Below are 18995 nucleotides of genomic sequence, written 5' to 3'. Positions count from 1 at the left end.
CTCTCCCTCCAACAGCACCACATTTGGGTTGATGAAAAGTCTCAAGTGGGCCGACAGTCTAAAGAATGGCGTTAGGGAAGCTCTGCTGGGCTGTGGCAAAACAGAGAGAAGGCTCTAGAAAGGCCATTTGTTTTTTAATTACTCTTTTTAAAAAAATAATTTACTTTTAGGTTCGTTACTGTTTTGCCTGCATGTATGTCTGTGTGAGGGTGTCAGGTCCCCTGGAACTGGAGTTACAGACAGGTGTGAGCTGCCATGTGGGTGCTGGGAATTGAACCTGATTCCTCTGGAAGAGCAGCCAGTGCTCTTAACAGCTGAGCCATCCATCCAGCATTCTAGAAAGGCCATTTGTAAAGGTCTGTGAGCAAAACTGTCATAAGAGAAGTCATTTCTCAGAGTAGTCAGATGTTAGGCTTTTAGGATGGCATTCCTAACTCAAGTTTCTAGGTAGCTTTATTAGAGCCCCCTTATAAATGGGATAAAAGTTATTAGTATGAGAATGGGATAGAGATGAAGAGATAGGGATAGGTATAGAGAGACAGATAGGCATGCATACAGACAGACAGACAGACAGAAGGATAGAATTATTCATCTCTTTTCAACTCTTCTGTAACTGTGAAATTACTTCTAAATAAACGACTAGAAAGCAGGAAGCCACAGCTCTAGAAGACACCATGAGCTGTACTCAGAGGAAGGACAAGAACACTGTTCTATCAGGAGTGGCCACGAAGAAAGGACACCAAGCTATTTCAGACACTGATCAGAGAAAACAGCTTCCAAATTCTTTCAAAAAATATTTTAAAGTCAATGTAATATTGATATTAAGACAAGAAAAGTAGCATAAAAGATAGAGACGAATTCTGTATATAGGCATTTGTAAAAACATTTTATGAGCATTAGTAAAAACATTTTAAGTACACTATTAGGATACAGAATTCGGTAAAATATTTTTTAAAAATCCTGACTGTGGGGTCTTCAACAGGAATGGCCCCCTCAACATGTGAGTGAATGCTTGGCCCATAGGGAGTGGCACTATTAGGAGGTGTGGCTTTGTTGGAGGAAGCGTGTCATTGTGGGGGCGGGCTTTAAAGGCTCAGATGCTTAGGCCCAGGCTCAGTGGCACACAGTTCTACTCTTACTACTTGTGGATTCAAGATGTTGAACTCTCAGCTCCTTCTCCAGCACATCTGCCTGCATGCCGCCATGCTTCCCACCATGACGATAATGGACTAAACCTCTGAAACTGTTAAGCCAGCCCCAACTAAATGTTTTCCTTCATAAGAATTGTCATGGTCATGTTGTCTCTTCAAAGCAATAAAATCCTAAGACACTGACCAACAGTTCTAGTTGAAACTGTTCAACACAAGAAAATCCATATGCATCATATTAGTAGCAAAAAGGAAGAATGTTTATGTGTCTATATGTGTGTGTGCATATGCCACAAGTATGCAGGCACCTTCAGAGGCCACAAGAGGGGCATCAAATCCCCTAAAACAGTATTTCTCAACCTTCCAAATACTGCGATCCTTTAATACAGTTCCTCATGTTGTGGTGACCCCAACCATAAAATTATTTAGTTGCTACTTCATAACTATAATTTTGATACTCTTATGAATTATAACATAAATATCTGACATGTGACCCCAAAGGGTTTGTGACCCACAGGTTGATAACTACTGCCCTAGAACTAGAGTTACAGGTGGTTATAATACCCACCTGATATGTTAGGAACCAAATTTGGGTGTTCTGGAAAAGGAGGAAATGTGCTCTTAACAGCTAGCTCATCTTTCCAGCTCCCACACGATAATCTTTAAATGTTGAACAGGCAACTAACAAAAATTAATTTTCATTCCTAAGATTTAAAAAAAGCTCTTAAATTGTCAGGCGGTGGTGGTGCATGCCTTTAATCCCAGCACTTGGAAGCCAGAGGCAGGTGGATCTCTGTGAGTTCAAGGACAACCTAGTCTACAGAGCTAATTCCAGGACAGCCAACACTACACAGAGAAACTCAGTCTCAAAAAACCAAACCAAAACAAAACAAAAATCCTCTTAAATTATTAACTATTACTAAGAAGATAATCTCTTCATATGAGGAAAAAGTATGTATCTTAACCAAAAATAATAAAGACCCTTAAAGGAAAACTTGTATGGATGGTGATGAGGCTACATTTTGGGGATCAATAATGATTAAAACAAAATAAAGTCTAGGAAACAAAGAGCAAACATTAAAATCTTGCATTTGATTGTCAACAACCATAGACCAGTTCAGGTAGAGATTTTACAAAAGATCAAATGCACAGTACTATGAATAATCACAGTGTGGTGTGTTACATTCTTTTTCATGTAGCAACACTATAATTAATTTGAAAATAACATCAGAATTAGGAATAAAGAATGTCATATTGAAATTCAGATCAGTCTTTTAAAATAACATTTTAGCAGTTATATATAATGACACATACAATTATGGTGGAACGAAGTAAATAAAATTGAAAGTGATTTTTGCTTTCTTAACAAGAAGTCAAATGCAAATTAACCAAAAGCAAGTTAATCAAACATTTAGAGAGACAAACTGTTTTCAAGGCTGTTAGGATGCCTGTAGCTGAACAAGTACTTGGACTCATCTGTCAATTCATGTGTTTATACATAGCAATCAGTTTAAAACCCAAAACGATCTAGAAATTTTAATTGGGTACGTTTTGAAAATTTTGATTAAGAAATGTCAAAGATTCACTATGCAGATTCAGCACTAAGACCTTTTAAAAAATCACACACACACACACACACACACACACACACACACACACACACACTGCCCATCACCAAAGTGAAAAAGGAGGCCTTATTAAAGTGTTAAAGGGCTGGAGAGAGGGCTCAGTGGTTAGCTGATATTCTGGCCTCGCTGGGGACTTGCACACACATGTGCATACCCTGACATACAGATACACGATTAAAACACTTTTCTTTCTTTTTGTTTTAATTATAGAAAAAGGATTGAAAGAAAAGTAAGAATAAGTTGGGTGTAGTAGCACAAGCGTTTAGTCTCAGCACTTGGCAGGCAGAGGCAGACAGACCTCTGAGTTCAAGGCCAGCCTGGTGTACAGAGTGAGATCCTGCCCATGCCCACTCCCCAAAAAATAAACCAACTAACCAAAAACAAAACAAAACAAAACAAAAAACCAACAAAACAAAAAATATTAAAAATTGATTTGCTTAAAAGGTTACAAAGGAAAAGGGGCTAGGGATGGAGCTTAGTTGGTAAAGTACTTGCCTAGCATGAAGGAGGCCCTTGGTTCCATCCCCAGCAAGGCATAAACTGAGTAAGGAGGTACATGCCAGTAATCCCAGCACTCAGAAGGCCAGACTAAGCCTGTTTCAAAGGGAACATGTGGGGGTGGGTAATTTGGGAGGTGTTAGAGGAGGTATATGGTGGATAGAGATGACCAAAACACATTGGCTATGAAATTCTCAAAAAACAAAACAAAAAAAACAAAAAACAAAAAACAAACCCCCAAACCCAGAAAGATGAAAGAGGCAAGCAATGAGAACATAAAATGCTACCTAAGGGTATCCTTAGCAGCTGTAACAGTGTCACACCTGGCTAGAATGAAACCCCGATGAGCTTGGTGTATTTGTAAAGGCTAAAGTATAAAGGAAGTCAGGAAACCCAAGAACTGGAAATGAGAATGTCAAGTAAGTCAGGTTGTAAAATCAACTTTATCATTCTAAGACAAGGTTATGAAATATTACAAACAATAATATTTGCCATCTAAACGGCTTAGGCTGCATAGAAAAAACAAACAAAAACTGGACACCTAGGGAAAAGAAAGAGAAATCAATGCTTTTTGGATACCTGCTAAAATCCAATTTCATATATTTAGAAAATAATTGCAAGGTTTTATTTTTTTATTTATTTTTTATTTTGCCTCAAAGTAAACTATTCCATATCAAAGTATATTTTTTGGGATCCAAACAGGATAGTTTTTTTCTTTATGAATCTGTATAGAATAGAAATAAGTTACCTTGGTAGTAAGTTTTTAACTGTCAACCTAACACAATGTAGAATCACTTGGACAGGGTCCCAATCAGGGAAACCGTCTAGATCAAGTTGAATGGTAGCATGTCTGAAGGGCAGCATGCCTTCATTGTTTATTACATGGAAAGAACTGGCCCCCTGGGGATCGGGGATCCTGAACTGTATGGGAGCAGAACACTCACACAAGTCAAGGAAACGTATGTATTTCTTGCTTTCTGCCCTTCACTGTGGGTACAGTGTAACTAGGTGTTTCCAGCTCCTCCGCTTGCCCGTTTGTTAAGATACAATGTAATCTGGAACTCTAGGCTGGAATAAACACCTTTCTCTCCTAAATTGCTTTTTCTCTGGGCATTTTATCACAGCAAAGGAACAATTACATCTGTGTTAGACACATTTACAGGCAATTTCTCCTATAAAGCCAAGTCATCATGAATCTTGAAGCCTATTTGGTTTCCATTATTTTTCTTGGGGAGTTTCCCCAATATTACCTAATAGATAATTAAATAACTTCTCTCTTCTTTAGTGAGACTAATAATGGCTTCAAGTTTCCTAAACAATTCTAAGAGCAGAACTGGCTCAAAAGTGCATAGTCTATCAATTATTACTGAATTAATTCAAATTTGATCTATAAAAGTAAACAAGATATATCAAATTTATAAGGTCATCAAGTCTTTTCAACTCTTCTTCAACAGTGAAAGTACTTCCAAATAAATGACCAGGAAGCAAAAAAGCTGGCACCGGTACTTATTTATAAAATATTATCCATGTCAATATAAAAAGGGACTCTGGTTTTACGGAACCAGTTGAACAGAAAAAAGGAAATAATATGAACTTCAAAAGAAAATATCTGTAAGAAAATCTTCCTAAGAAATAACTTTCAAGTTGGGTTAAGAGTCAAAATAAATGTTATTTGAAAAGTATTAGCAGTGATAATACAAATCAGAAATAGATGTATATGGGTTTATGCCAGGAATCCTAGCACTCGAATTTTCAGCCAGTCTGAACCATACACTGAGTTCCAAGACAGTGTCAGCTACAGAGGTGAGACCATCTCAAAAAACAAAAAAAGAAAAGAACAGAGGAAGGAAGGGCTGGAGGGAGAAAGGAAAGAGAGGGAGGGAGGAAGGCAAAGAGAACCTTAGATACATACTAAGTTCAAGGCAAGCCTGGGATACATGAGACCCTAATCTCAGAAAACCTAAAAAAAATTAAATTAATACTGTGGTCTAAACTAGTAAGATTTTAAAAGTTATGAAAATACTGAAATAAAGAAGTAATAAATGATAGGATGAATGCTAAAATAAAAAAGTAAGATAACTAATTCAAGCTCTGAGTTAATGATATATTATGAATTAAACGAAAATGTAGCTGTGGCGCATGCCTTTAATCCCAGTACTCGGGAGGCAGAGGCAAATCAATCTCTGTGAGTTCGAGGCCAGCCTGGTCTATAGAGTGAGCGACAGGACAGAAAACAAAACAAACAAAAACACCATAAAATACAGATCTCAAACAAGTATTCAACAGTGACAGGAATACTTAGCAGACAGGACTTCTTTACATATTTACTCTAATACTGCTTACCATTAATGGGTTTAGGACAAATATCAGTAACAGATAAAAGAGTCACGGTATTTTGACTCCTAACTCACTTAGGAAGAAAACAGAACTGAAGAATAAGACACACACACTCAAAGCATCCAGAGTCTCAGTAAGACATCTCACGTATGTCAACGGCTGGTAACCCTAAGTAATAAGAAAAATCATATTATGCTCAGTGCACAGTGCTGAAAGAAGCAAAAATATACAAAAATCACATGGAAAAAATCATTGCAAAATTATTGTGGTCAAAATATATTAAATGGCTGTTCTAAATTTTTTGAGTAGTGGTTATGATTTGAACTAGGTCCTCCCACTCAAAAGATCTAGTGAAGTCCTAACCTTAGAACTGCAGGATCTGACCTGACTTGGAAATACATTTGTTGCAGATGTACAGTAATTAGCTAAGATGACTTCATCCTAGAAGTGAATCCTTAATTCTAAATGATTAGTGTCTGTGTAACAGAAGACAAACTGACACACAGAGAGAACATCTTATGAAGATGGAGATAGAAAATGAAATGATAACATCTGCAAGCCAAGAAATGCCAGACACCCAGCCCTCAAAGACAGCGTGTTCCTGGGAGCTCTCAAAGGAACAGCCAGGCTGATGCCTAGCTCAGATTGTACCCTCACCATCAAACTACACCCCCAGCACTCTGACACCTAGCCCAGGATGTACCCCCACCATTGAACTACACCCCCAGCACTCTGACACCTAGCCCAGGATGTAGCCCCACCATCGAACTACACCCCCAGCACTCTGACACCTAGCCCAGGATGTACCCCCACCATCGAACTACACCCCCAGCACTCTGACACCTAGCTCAGGATGTACCCTCACCATCAAACTACAGCCCCAGCACTCTACACCTAGCTCAGGATGTACCCCCACCATCAAACTACAGCCCCAGCACTCTACACCTAGCTCAGGATGTACCCTCATCACCAAACTACAGCCCCAGCACTCTACACCTAGCTCAGGATGTACCCTCATCACCAAACTACAGCCCCAGTACTCTACACCTAGCTCAGGTTGTACCCTCATCATCAAACTCCAGCCCCAGCATTCTGACACTGACTTCAGACTTCTAACCTTCAGAATGTTGACATAACATGGCTTTAAACTTACCCATTCAGTAATACTTTATTAAACAGCAACAGGAAACTGATACACCATGAAGATACAGCAACTCCTTGGTTTCCATTCAACCCATGTAAAAACTGATTCCCGGGCTGGAGAGATGGCTCAGAGGTCAAGAGCACTGACTGCTCTTCCAGAGGTCCTGAGTCCAATTCCCAGCAACCACATGGTGGCTCACAACCATCTGTAATGAGATCTGGTGCCCTCTTCTGGCCTGCAAGCTGAATACTCACTGTATGCATGATAAATAAATAAAATCTTTAAAAACAAAAACAAAAACAAAAAACAAAAAAACTGATTCCCACAGGATAGCCTGAACGGAGGTGGCTCTTGTGCCCACTACACCCATGCTATGAGCTACACGCATAATTATAAAGCCCTAGAATAACCAACATGTTGCTTCACTGGGGTGAACAGAAAAAAAAATTTGTGGTGGACTGGCGAGATATATCAGTAGTTAAGAATGAGCAGTGCTTTTCCAGGTTACTTGAAGTCAGTTTGCTGGTGGCTCACGACTTCCTGTAACTCCAGCTCCAGGGGATTTGACACCCTCTTCTGGACTCCACAAGCATAGCCATAACACACACACACACTCACACATTTAAAAATTAAAATGAAGTGTTTTTTAAAAAAGAAAAAAAATTGTGGTATATCCACATTATAGAATAAGAGTACTCAATGACAAAAAAGAAAGGAAGAAAGAAAGAAAGAAAGAAAGAAAGAAAGAAAGAAAGAAAGAAAGAGAATGCTAGTCTAGAAACATGGGGAGAAGCCGAATACAGTGGTGCATGCCTTTAATCCTAACACTCTGGAGGCAGAGGAAGGATCTCTGAGTTCAAGACCAGCTTGGTCTACATACCAAGCTCCAGGCTAGTGAAAGTTACACGGTGAGTCCCTGTTTCAAAAAAACAAAACAAAGCAAACAAAAAGATATGGAGGAATCTTATGATGGTTAATACTGCTCACCAGCTTGAAAGGATGAAGAGCAAATGAAGAAACAGACCTCTGAGCATGTGAGAGATTTTCTAGATTAGGTCAATTGAAGTGGTAAGGTCTGCTCTGAATATGGGCAGACACTGCCTGTAATCCCAGCATTCTGGGGGCAGAGAAGGAATCCCCAGGGCAGGCTGACCAGCTGGTATAGGTGAATCTCTGAGCTCCAGTTTAGCAAGAAACCCTGTATCAGCATATAAAGAGGCAAGCAATCTAGGAATATACCTGATGTCAACCGCTGCTTCTATGTATGTACATGTATATATGCACATGCGCCACACACATGTGAATTATGCATATATGTATTTCTGCATATGACACACATGTATGCACATGAAACAATAAGAAAAATATTCATTTTCAAAAAGCTACAGAAAAGAAAGAAGTAATTATGATGTATTAAAATGGAGGTATTCTTTTTTTTTTAAGTATTGTGGAATTATTAAATGGTTCTTAAAATTCATTATACTAGGGCTGGGGATGTTGGTGAGTAGTAGAGCACTGGCCTAGCACACACAAGCACCCAAGTTCAATAACCAGAACACACACACACACACACACACACACACACACACACACTCCCATACACACACACACACACACACACACACAGAGAGAGAGAGAGAGAGAGAGAGAGAGAGAGAGAGAGAGAGAGAGAAAGAACACAAATAATCTCATTAAATAGTTATGGTTTGGGGGGCTGGAGAAATGGCTCAGTGGTACAGAGCACTGACTGCTCTTCCAGCACTATGTGGCAGTTCATAACTGTCTGTAATTCCAGTCCGAGGGGACCTAATGCCAACTTCTGGCCTCCACAGGCACCAGGTACAAATTTGGTGCAGACAAACACTCGTATAAAAATAAAAAAATAATAAAAAAAATTCAGAAAGGTTTGAAAGAAGACAAAACAGCATGAGAAGTGCTGTGAAGCTAAATAAGAAAGAACAAACAACCCAGGCCAGGAAAAGACCTCCAGGTTAGGAGTTCATAATGAATTCTGAGAACAGTGGAGACTGGAAAAGTGAATGGGTAGTTAAGGAAATGACCAAATGTTTGTCTTACTCCACAAGAACTTTTGTATAATATGTGTGCATGTGTGTGTGCGTCCGTGCGTGAGTGTGCGTGTGCGTGTGTGTGTGCATCTGTGTGTGTGTTCAAATCTCTATGCCATCAAAGTGAAGGCTAATCTGGCAGCGTGAGTGAGAAGGTCCTCCCACAGGCTCATATATGTGAACAACTGATGGGCAGTGCTGTTTGTAAAGTGCTGTTGCTAGAGGAAGTACACAACTAGGGCCAGCTTCGGGTTTTACAACCTGGCCTCACTTCCTGTTATCTGTTTCCTGTGTGTAATCGAGCAACCAGCTTTCTGCTTCTAATACAGCTCCCTTACTATGTCTTTGTTGGGCCTGATGGACTCCACCCCTTTGAAAGTGTAAGTCTAAATAAACCCTCTGTCCTCTAAGCTACCTTTGGTCATGATACTTTCTCACAGCACTGGAAAAGTTACTAATGCAGCCAAGGTACAAAAGCATCCTGTGGCTGTGAACTCTTCCAAGGACTTCCTTGTGAAGACTTAGCATAGTGTTAATTTTGTACTTTATGTGGACAAAACTTTTTTTAAAAGTTTATATACACACACAATTATATGTATTGTACACAGAGGTATTTAAGAGGAAATCACCATTATACAAGTAAATTAATTTCTGTTTGTGTCTCTCTCACTACATAGATAGATACAAGGTCCTGTGAGAAAACAGAAGCAGATTGTCAATACAGAAAACAGAAGATAGTAAACACCAGAGTAAAGACTCGAAGGTACTTACTTCATCAGCCACCATACACCTGGAAAAAAGAAAAACAAAATAAATTAATTTCTTAATCATCAGAGTGAAGACTATTCAGAGTGCTGATTAAGTAACTCATCACAGAACACTTTACAGATGCTGAAGGATTAAGCCAGAGAGGTGTCTATAGGGCATGAGAGCACTGGACAGTGATGATTTCAACTCCACAGCTGCCAGTGACATGGAGGGCCAGTGCTTCAGATAAGTTGTTGGCACTGCCCACCATGGAGGAGCTGCAAAGACTCTCGAGGACCAAGCAAAATGGAAGAGATTGTGAAGCATGCCCTTCTGTCTCCATTCTTAGACTGTTCCTATAGCAGAGAATGCTGGATTGAAGAACAGTGTGATGGGACACGCCGTTAATTCCAGCACTCTGTAGGCAGAGGAAGTGAACCTCTGAGTTCAAGGCCAGCCTAGGCTACATAGTGAGCTTCAGGACAGGCAGAGTTACATAGTGACACACCCTGTCTCAGTTAATTAATGAAACAAGAAAATGGAGGACTTCATGTTATTTCTGTTTCTGTAATGAAGCACCCTGACAACTCTAGTACAGTCCATCACAGAACAGAAGTCAAGGAGACAAGAACCCAAAGCAGCCGCATCCACAGGCAAGAGCAGAAAGCAATTAATACATATCTGCTTCCTACTCATCCAGCTTCCTCCACAGAGTCCTTCCGCATACAGTGCAGGACCCCAGACTAGGAAACAGTGCTGCCTGCTCTCAGGCTGGGTCTTCTCACCAACGAAACCAATACAACAAAAGGCCACGGTCAGGCCCACAGGCCAACCTGATACAGACTCACAGAGACTCTTTCCACGTGATTCTAGATGTATCTAGTTGACAAAACTAACCATTACTCTGACCAGCAACCACATTTGGGCACAAATCTGATATCTAATTTTATGTGACACATCTAAGTAGGTGTGTCTATCGCTGAGGTGAATTTGATTTCTATTATTTTGCTGACTTTTCTCTACTTTATTCTTGTGTAGGAGAGTGGGAGAGTGAGGGTGTGTGTGTGTGTGTGTGTGTGTGTGTGTGTGTGTGTGTGTTTTCTATGTGTCCCCAGGCCTACAGAGGCCAGAATGAAGGGCCTCTCTACCCTCCTATTTTGAAATAGTGTCTGTCACTGACCTGGGTAGTCCAGCTGGCTACTGAGCTCCTGAGGAGTCACCTGTCACCACCTCTCCAGGGCTAGGATTGCAGACATACACCACCTCGTCTGGGTTTTTAGACGAGTGTGGGGATTTGAACTCGGGTCCCGAAGCTTGTACAGCAGGTACTCCACCAACGGAGGCATCTCCCAGCCCCTATCTGCTGGACTCTCTCTTTTTTCTTTATTTGGTTTTATGAGACAGAGTTTCTCTGTGTAACCGTCCTGGCTGTCCTAGGGCTCACTCTGTAGACTGGGTGGCCTCTAACTCCACAGAGATCCACCTGGCTCTGCCTCCCAAGTGCTGGGATTAAAGGTGTGTGCCACCACTGCCTGCTGCTGTATTCTCTTTAAACAATTGATTTTTAGAGGTAAATCTGATCCACTGAGAAGTGAGGCTGGGCTCATAAATTGAGTTTCTAAGTAGAAGAAATACAGAGAGAGAACATATCAAGCCTGGTCAGGGTAATCAGTGGCTGGTTTCGGACGGCAAACACATCACAAGAACAAAAATAATCTCAACTGAGGAAAACTTAATTCGAATAATTTAGTAGAAATCAGTTTATTACACTCTTTAGAGAAAGTAGAAAATTAAGAAGTAACATGGTATTTTTCCAGACGGACTCATGAATATTGACTTTTTCATTTGAAAATCCAAGCCAAAGCCTGGGGACATGCTCGCCATGTAGGTGTGAGGATCTGAGTCCAGTCTCTAAACACACACACAACCTGGGCATGGCTCACTTGCAACCCCACGGAAAGAGTAGAGACAGATGGATGTTTGGGGTTCACCGGCCCGCCGGGCTAACGAAAATGGTGAGCTTTGGGTTCAGGAAGAGACCCTGTCTCAAAAAATGAGGTAGCGAGCCACCAAGGAAGAAAGACAGCAGATGTCAGTCTCTACAAGTGCACACTCAGGTAAGTGCACACTCAGGTAAGTGCACTTGTCTCAAATAAAAAAATAAAATCCCACTGAAATTAGCTGGAGAGGTCTCTTGAGGAGCATATTATTTATTCAGAGTCTATTGTGTAACTATCACTGTGCTGGGGAGACAGTGAGCTTGAGCCTTTCCCTTATGTACAGTGTCTAGAAGAAAAAAAATACATGATTTGGTGGCAGTAAATCAGTAAATCCTCTTTAAAAACCAAAACAAGTAAGGAATAATAGAGAACAGGGAGTGAAGGGAGGGAAGAAGTCACGAAGGAGTGCAAGGGAGGAGCATTTCAACAGGGGCCAGCAAGTGCAAAGGCCCTGTGCAGGTAAGGAAGACCGAGGAAGCTAATGTGGCTGGTGCACAGGGAGCAAGGGGGGGGTCCACAGGGGGAGGGAGGTCAGAAGGCAGCTGGGGGTCCAGTCACAGAGGGTCTCATAAGTGATGGCGTGAAGACTGGACAGTCTTATAATCCTTTGAAGGGAAGCAACGTGCATCAGAGATGCTCAGTTGTTAAGAGCACTGGCTGCTCTTGCAAAGACTGTGGTTCAGTTCCTAGCACCTACATGGTGGTAACTTCGGTTCTAGGAGGTTCACATCCTCTTCTGACCTTCAAGAGTTCCTGCACTCATAGAAACTCAGGTAAGCACATACACATAGGCATACAAATAATAAGAAAATAAAAAAAAAGCCGGGCGGTGGTGGCGCACGCCTTTAATCCCAGCACTCGGGAGGCAGAGGCAGGCGGATCTCTGTGAGTTCGAGGCCAGCCTGGGCTACCAAGTGAGTCCCAGGAAAGGCGCAAAGCTACACAGAGAAACCCTGTCTCGAAAAACCAAAAAAAAAAAAAAAAAAGAAATAATTTTTAAGATATCACTCTAAGCCAGGTATCATGGCACACATCTTTAACCCAGCACAGGAGGAAGAGGGATCCATGTGACTTCAAGGGCAGCCTGGTCTACACAGTAAATTCCAGGTCAATCAGCATTAGTAGTGAGACCCTGTCTCAAAATAAAACAAAGCCTCTGAACTGGATGTGTTGATGCATGTCTATAAACCCAGCACTTGAGAGGTAGAGGCAAGTGGGATAAGCAGCTCAGGTTTATCCTTGGCCACATAGAGAACGCAAGGTCAGCCTGTACACCATGACACCCTGTCTTTTTTGTTTGTTTGTTTTGTTTTTTTCGAGACAGGGTTTATCTGTATAACCCTGGTTCTTCTGCTCTCTCTTTGTAGACCAGGCTGGTCTCAAACTCAGATCCGCCTGCCTCTGCCTCTCAAGTGCTGGAATTAAAGGCTTGTGCCACCACCACCTGGCTGACAACCCATCTTAAAAAACAAACAAACAAACAAACAAACAACAAACAAAAAAAACGAACAGAAAAGATTACCTAAGACAAGAGAAGCACAGAAAACAGGGACCTCTGAAAAGAAGCAATGGTATGGATAAGGGATGGGGTGAAGGTGGAGAGGAGAGGCTGGTGTGCAGGTGGGCAGAGACAGAAGTGAGGAGGAGTGGCTGGAGTGAGGCACATTTTGAAAGTAGAGCCAGTAAAATTAGCTGATCAGTTGGAATGTAGACGGGTAAAAATAGATACAAAGACCAATCAAGAATAAGTCAAGCAACCAAATGTGAAAAATGGTGGCCGTGCCATTTACTGAGGCAAGAGTGACTTAAAGGGAGTCAGCTTTGGAGGTTATGGTAAAAAATTCAGTTCTGAAGCTGGGCGAGGTGGGACACGCTTTTAATCCCAGCACTCAGGAGGCAGAGCGAGGCAGATCTGTGAGTTCTCAGGTAGCCTGGTCTACAGAGCGAGTTTCAAGACAGCCAGGCTGTTACAGAGAAACCTTTGGGACCGCGACAGCTGTTAGTTACCCAAGGCATGGACATTGCTGAGCAGACCACTGCATATGGGTCAGGGTCCTCCAGACACTCGAAACATTAAGTCTGAGCATCAGCAGGATGCAAGCAGTACTGGAAAATGAGGATTCAAGATAACCTGACTGTGGCTTATTCCTCTCTGTGCCCAACTCCAAGTTTCTTACATCTCTAAAACGTTAAAAATTTGCGGATACACTCAGGCTAGTGGGTGAGATTACGGCTCTGGTCAGACCTTCAGAGAAAGCAGTAAGCTGCTAAATTTCACTAAGGTTTACTGAGAAGCAGTTTAGAGCTCTGGGTAAAAACGGAGAGCTTCAGATCACATGGCTGGAATAGCTGGCCTTTAGGTATATCAAGACCTTCCCAGTAACATCAACTTGAATCCCTCTGAAAACACAAGATTTTTCCTAACAAAAGGAGAGATCTCTCCTGCTTTGGGAAGTAAGAGAATGCCAGTATATTAGAGAATATTACCAATGGGGCTAAACGCTCTTAAAACTTTAGCCACAAAGCATGTCTTGACCCCTGAGAATTTTTCACACTGTTTTGTTTTGTTATTTTGAGACAGGGTCTTATAGAATAGCCTTGGCTAGTCTTGTAGCCAAGGAACTATGTAGCCCAGCCCGGTTTCAAACTCATGGTGATCCTCCTGCTTCAGTCTCCCAAGTGTTGGGATTACAGACACGACACCTGGCCAACTTCTGGGACTCTTACTCTTAAAGATAGTTCAGCAACCACACTTGATCTCCACCAAGCCGTTATCAAACAACAGCTGACTATGAGAGAGGCCCCATATTCAAGGGAGGTCAGTAAAAGTGAAATCAACACATATCTAGAAGAAAAATGAAAGAGGTAGGGGAACCTGCATAAAACTGTGAGACAAATAAAATATATTTTAATTACACACACGCCTCTAAAGCTTAAAAGCATGATTTTCAAACCAATTTTAAAATTCATGGTTTTACAATAAAATATTTTATTATTACACATCACTAAATACCAAATTGGCGTTATACTCCAGGGTCTTTCTTGTGTTGGCAACTTGATAAATCAGGTTTTACTCAGCAGCTTGCTGTGCTGTTTCTTTTTCAGAAACATAGATAACATCCAAAATTTTTCCAGCCTCCTTGTTTTTTAGCTGTTGTGGCTTGCTGAGTGAGTAAAAACAGCTGAACTCAAAATGAGTTCAATATCATTTCCTGTAAGTATCAACTGCTCCTTCGGGGCTGATGTACTGAACAAGCAGTATCTGCTGTCATCTGAACCCTGTAGATCTGTTTGTCACCCAGGAAATCTCAGGTATCATGGAACTTCTGAACAATGCTGATGGGGAGGTGAACGGACACGGACCCCCATCTTGTACCAGAGCACACTGTAACAGCCACGATCGCGTTCTGTTCGTGACTAGGTAGCACACAGCAGTCAATTCTTTTCTATTGCCCATCATTTGGCAATCCAGGGACAGACCTTGTTCTTTCCCAGGAGACTGAGTTCCACACTGATGTGACTCAAGTCCACCAGTGTGGCCGAAGAGTAGAGACAGAGAGCGGCATCAAGATTAACCCAAGAGCACTGGCTGCTCTACCAGGAGGGCCGAAGTCAGATCACAGCACCCACGTCAGGCAGCCTGTAACTCCAGCTCTGAGGGACCCCACGCCTTCTTCCAGCATTCACGGGCACCCACACTCACATAACATGCCTTTTGTTTTTAAAGATTGACATATGAAAGAAGCCTGCTGAAATAAGGACTGGAGACCCTTCCCCACCTGGGCTACAAGTAACAGAGAATGCACTGGAAATGTTATGCCTATACAGGCACAGGAGAAGGCAGATGCTATTTAAATGATCTATAAAGGGTCATCCACATCACTACATAGACATCAAAGCATATGTCTTTCCATGACTCAATGTCCTACCCATATTCTCAGGAATATCTGTGTCTATTACCTTACCATGTGTCCTTGGTTTGATTCTTTGTCTTGGGATACAAAAATCTGGAAATCTCAGTGTGTGCCCTCCAAACTCAGACCTGCAGTGATTAACACCTGCATGGGTGATAATGCAAGAAAGCTGCATGCAGCAATTTCCTGCATTGAGAGCATTTGTGCTGGTCGAGGAGTCTTCTCTCCCCAGCTATTGTTACTTTTTGTCTAATCTAGTGGGAAGGAGCACTGTAAAAATCCTGTTTCTTCTGAGTTTTATTTACTTCCTGAGCTTTATAAGTTTCCTTTACTTCTTGAGAAGCCTCCCATGGGGGGGAATGTTTCAATTCAAAGGAAACAGCTACAAAAACAATTACTAAGTAAGCATCTTATTGACTTTATGAATGTGACCTCTGGCAGGCAGTTATAAACGTGAATCAGGAAAGGAGGAGTCAATTCAAGACAATGAAATAAATGAGAAAGTCTCCACATGTGACGGTAACAGGAAAGCAGAAACCGATAGGATTCTCCAGTACAGCTATAAAAACAGGGGGAGGGAGGTGGCGTGGTTCTCAGCCAAAATGTTAGGCTATGCTCATTAGAAACTAAGAAAAAAAAGAAATATTAAAGGATGAGAACAAAGATCTTGGTTTAAAGTCATTTACCACAGACTAATGTGTTTGTGAGGTCAAATGCTGCAAGGATGCAGCACGGGATGAGAGATAAAAAGGCCTTCGTACTCATTAACAGGAAACTTGTAAGCATCATTCCAAAGTGGCTAAGGAGACAGCAGACAGTGGAAAATGGAGCCAGCAGCTGTAGTCAAAAAGCAATTTTGGTACAAAGAAAAGATTTAAAATGGGGTAGCAGACACAACCAGGAAACTCCCTCGAGCCCAGGGGTTCAGAACCAGCCTGGGCAACACCACAAGAGGAAATGACTGATCACCTTATATATACATGGTCAGCCAATCAAGACTCACCCGAATCTATACTACCCCCGCCGCCCCAACCGCCACCTCTTCATCCTCAGATTTACTAGTCTGCCTGTCAGAGGAAGATGACATTGTTCAGACACCACCCTGCCTCCAGCAGGGAACCAGCTCACATTCACACACGACTAACGCCTCTGGGAGGACACTCATTCTGGCTTTGAGGGTACTCACAATTCTTGCCTTCCAGATCCACCACTTTTGCTTTAATTGGCAACCTGTTCTGTAACGCATTCCTCAGAGGCCTGCTCTTGGCTGGCATCCCGAGGACCACTGAGAACTCGGAGCTGTACCACCTCCTACAATCACTCTAAGTTGGTGTCTTAGTCAGTGTTCAAATGCTATGAAGAGACACCACAATCATAGCGTATTGTATTTTAAAAAAAGCATTTAATTGGGGCTTGCTCACAACTTCAGAGGATTAGTCTATTATCATGTCAAGGTGGCATGTAGGCAGACATGGTGCTGGAGAAGTAGCTGAGAATTCTACATTCAAATCCCCAGGAAGCAGGAAGAGAGAGAGGCACTAGGCCTTTTGAAACCTCAAAGTACATGCTCCAGTGACACACATCCTCCAACAAGGCCATACCTCCTATTTCTTCTCAAGCAGTGCCACTCTCTGACGACTAGGGATTCAAACTTGGGAGCCTATGGGGGTCGTTCTCATTCAAACCACTACATTGGCATCCTGAGGCTACTGCTACCAAGAGTTTGGGGCCTCTCTCCTTCTGTCCTAACTGCCCCGTGTGGTGAATACAGGCTCTCCCACTTGTTCACCTTTGTCCTCTTTGTCTGGGGGTGGGTGGGTGAGGGGGTGTCGTCAAGACCAGAACCTACCTGAGCGTGCCTCACAGTGACATATCAGACATGGAAAATACAGTCGTAGTAGGCAGCTCTTTATTGGGAGACAAAATACCCAACTAAACCACCTAGGCGAAGAGGAGTTTTTCTTGGCTCACTGTTTTAGGGTACAGTCTGTGATGGCAGGAAAGTCGTGGAGGCAGGAGCATGAGGCAGATGCTCACACTGAACACACCGTAAGGAAGCAGAGAGATGAACGTTGGCATGCAGCTTGCCGCCTTTTCATTCAGAGATCCCAGCTTGTGAAATGCTTTTCTCAAATTCAGACTTCCCCTGTGAAGTCTTTTTGGAAACTCTCACAGATACATGCAGAAGCATGTCTCCTAGGTTATTCTAAAAACAGTTCATTGGGCAAGCAAGAGTTACCAATACCATAGTTCTTACAATTCTTTTTACTTTACTGGAACTCTCCTACCATGTTTGATTGAATCTAAAGTCTACTTTGTAAAGGGGGAATGGGCTGCCAATAATTATAGTTACTTAGAGAAATGCAAACAACTTGTTTTCTCTATTGGAAAATGGCAGATATGACCCAAATTTGGGTTATTTAAACTACAGTTATAAAAAAAGCAAAAAAACTTCCTGGCATAAAAACTATCCATTGTGGGGGCTGGAGAGACGGCTCAGTGGTTAAGAGCACTGGCTGCTCTTCCAGAGGACATGGGTTCAATTCCCAGCACCCACATGGTAGCTCACAACTGTCTATCACTCCACTTCCAGGGCATCTGACACCCTCACACAGATGTACATGAACACCAATGAACAGAAAATAAAAAATAAACTATTAAAAGCAACAACAAAACTCTATATATTGTGTTTGCCAAACAGTAGGTATGCTAACAGCTCTACAGTTCTACTGGTTTTACAAACAACTTGGCTTTCCACTATTAAAGTTTTCCCTAAATTCATTGTTAATTGGTTGCACTGTAATTTATCCAGCTCGACTGTAGATATTAAAAAGCCACTTTGCATTTCACTGAGCTGTTTCCAAAGCCTGAGGCTCCTCGTATTCATCATCTACTTACGGTATCAGTATGAATATCAGTGTTCGCAGGAGCCCTATCTTAGGGTTCACAGGCTCAGTGTTGGCTGTTTTTTAATTCAATTCAGATACAAATAGGAAACAGGAAAGTAAATAGCATTATACTTTCTGAGAATTATTTTTTTTTAAAGATTTATTTATTTATTATGTATACAGAAGAGGGTGCCAGATATCATTACAGATGGTTGTGAGCCACCATGTGGGTGCTGGGAATTAAACTCAGGACCTCTGGGAGAGCAGTCGGTGCTCTTAACCTCTGAGCCATCTCTCCAGCCCCTGAGAATTATTTTATATACTACCCAGTTTCTATTCAGACATGTTTAACTGAATGATTTATATCCGACTTGAAGCTATTCAGTTTCTTGACATAGAAATAACTTGACTATCATCACCATATCTCTTTTCAGTAAATTACAGCTATAGGCTGCAAGAGAACACTAGAATGCCACAGAAGATTCCGTGAGGGGCACAGACATAAAATGGGCACTCTCCCTCTGTGGGGAGTCCTAAGTACTCTGAGCTTGCTACCCGGGAACAAGATGTGCTTAATCAGTTTTCACATAAACTTGAGCCTCAGAAGAAGGCTATTGTTGCAGGG

At 41.8% G+C, this 18995-nt stretch overlaps 1 protein-coding gene across 1 annotated transcript in view; it reads right to left on the bottom strand.

Annotated features, from left to right (window-relative positions):
• Positions 1–18995, bottom strand: part of Zranb3 (zinc finger RANBP2-type containing 3) — a 143698-nt gene that overhangs the window by 97808 nt on the left and 26895 nt on the right. The window contains exon 3 of the mRNA XM_059280843.1: positions 9593–9611. Within this exon, the coding sequence (XP_059136826.1) occupies positions 9593–9611 (19 nt within the window). The remainder of the gene's footprint in view (positions 1–9592; positions 9612–18995) is intronic.

This window comes from Peromyscus eremicus, chromosome 15 (assembly GCF_949786415.1).
Source record: "Peromyscus eremicus chromosome 15, PerEre_H2_v1, whole genome shotgun sequence".
Lineage (NCBI taxonomy): Eukaryota > Metazoa > Chordata > Mammalia > Rodentia > Cricetidae > Peromyscus > Peromyscus eremicus.
The sequence above is the reverse complement of the archived record's forward strand: the minus strand, read 5'-3'. Positions and strand labels throughout refer to the sequence as shown.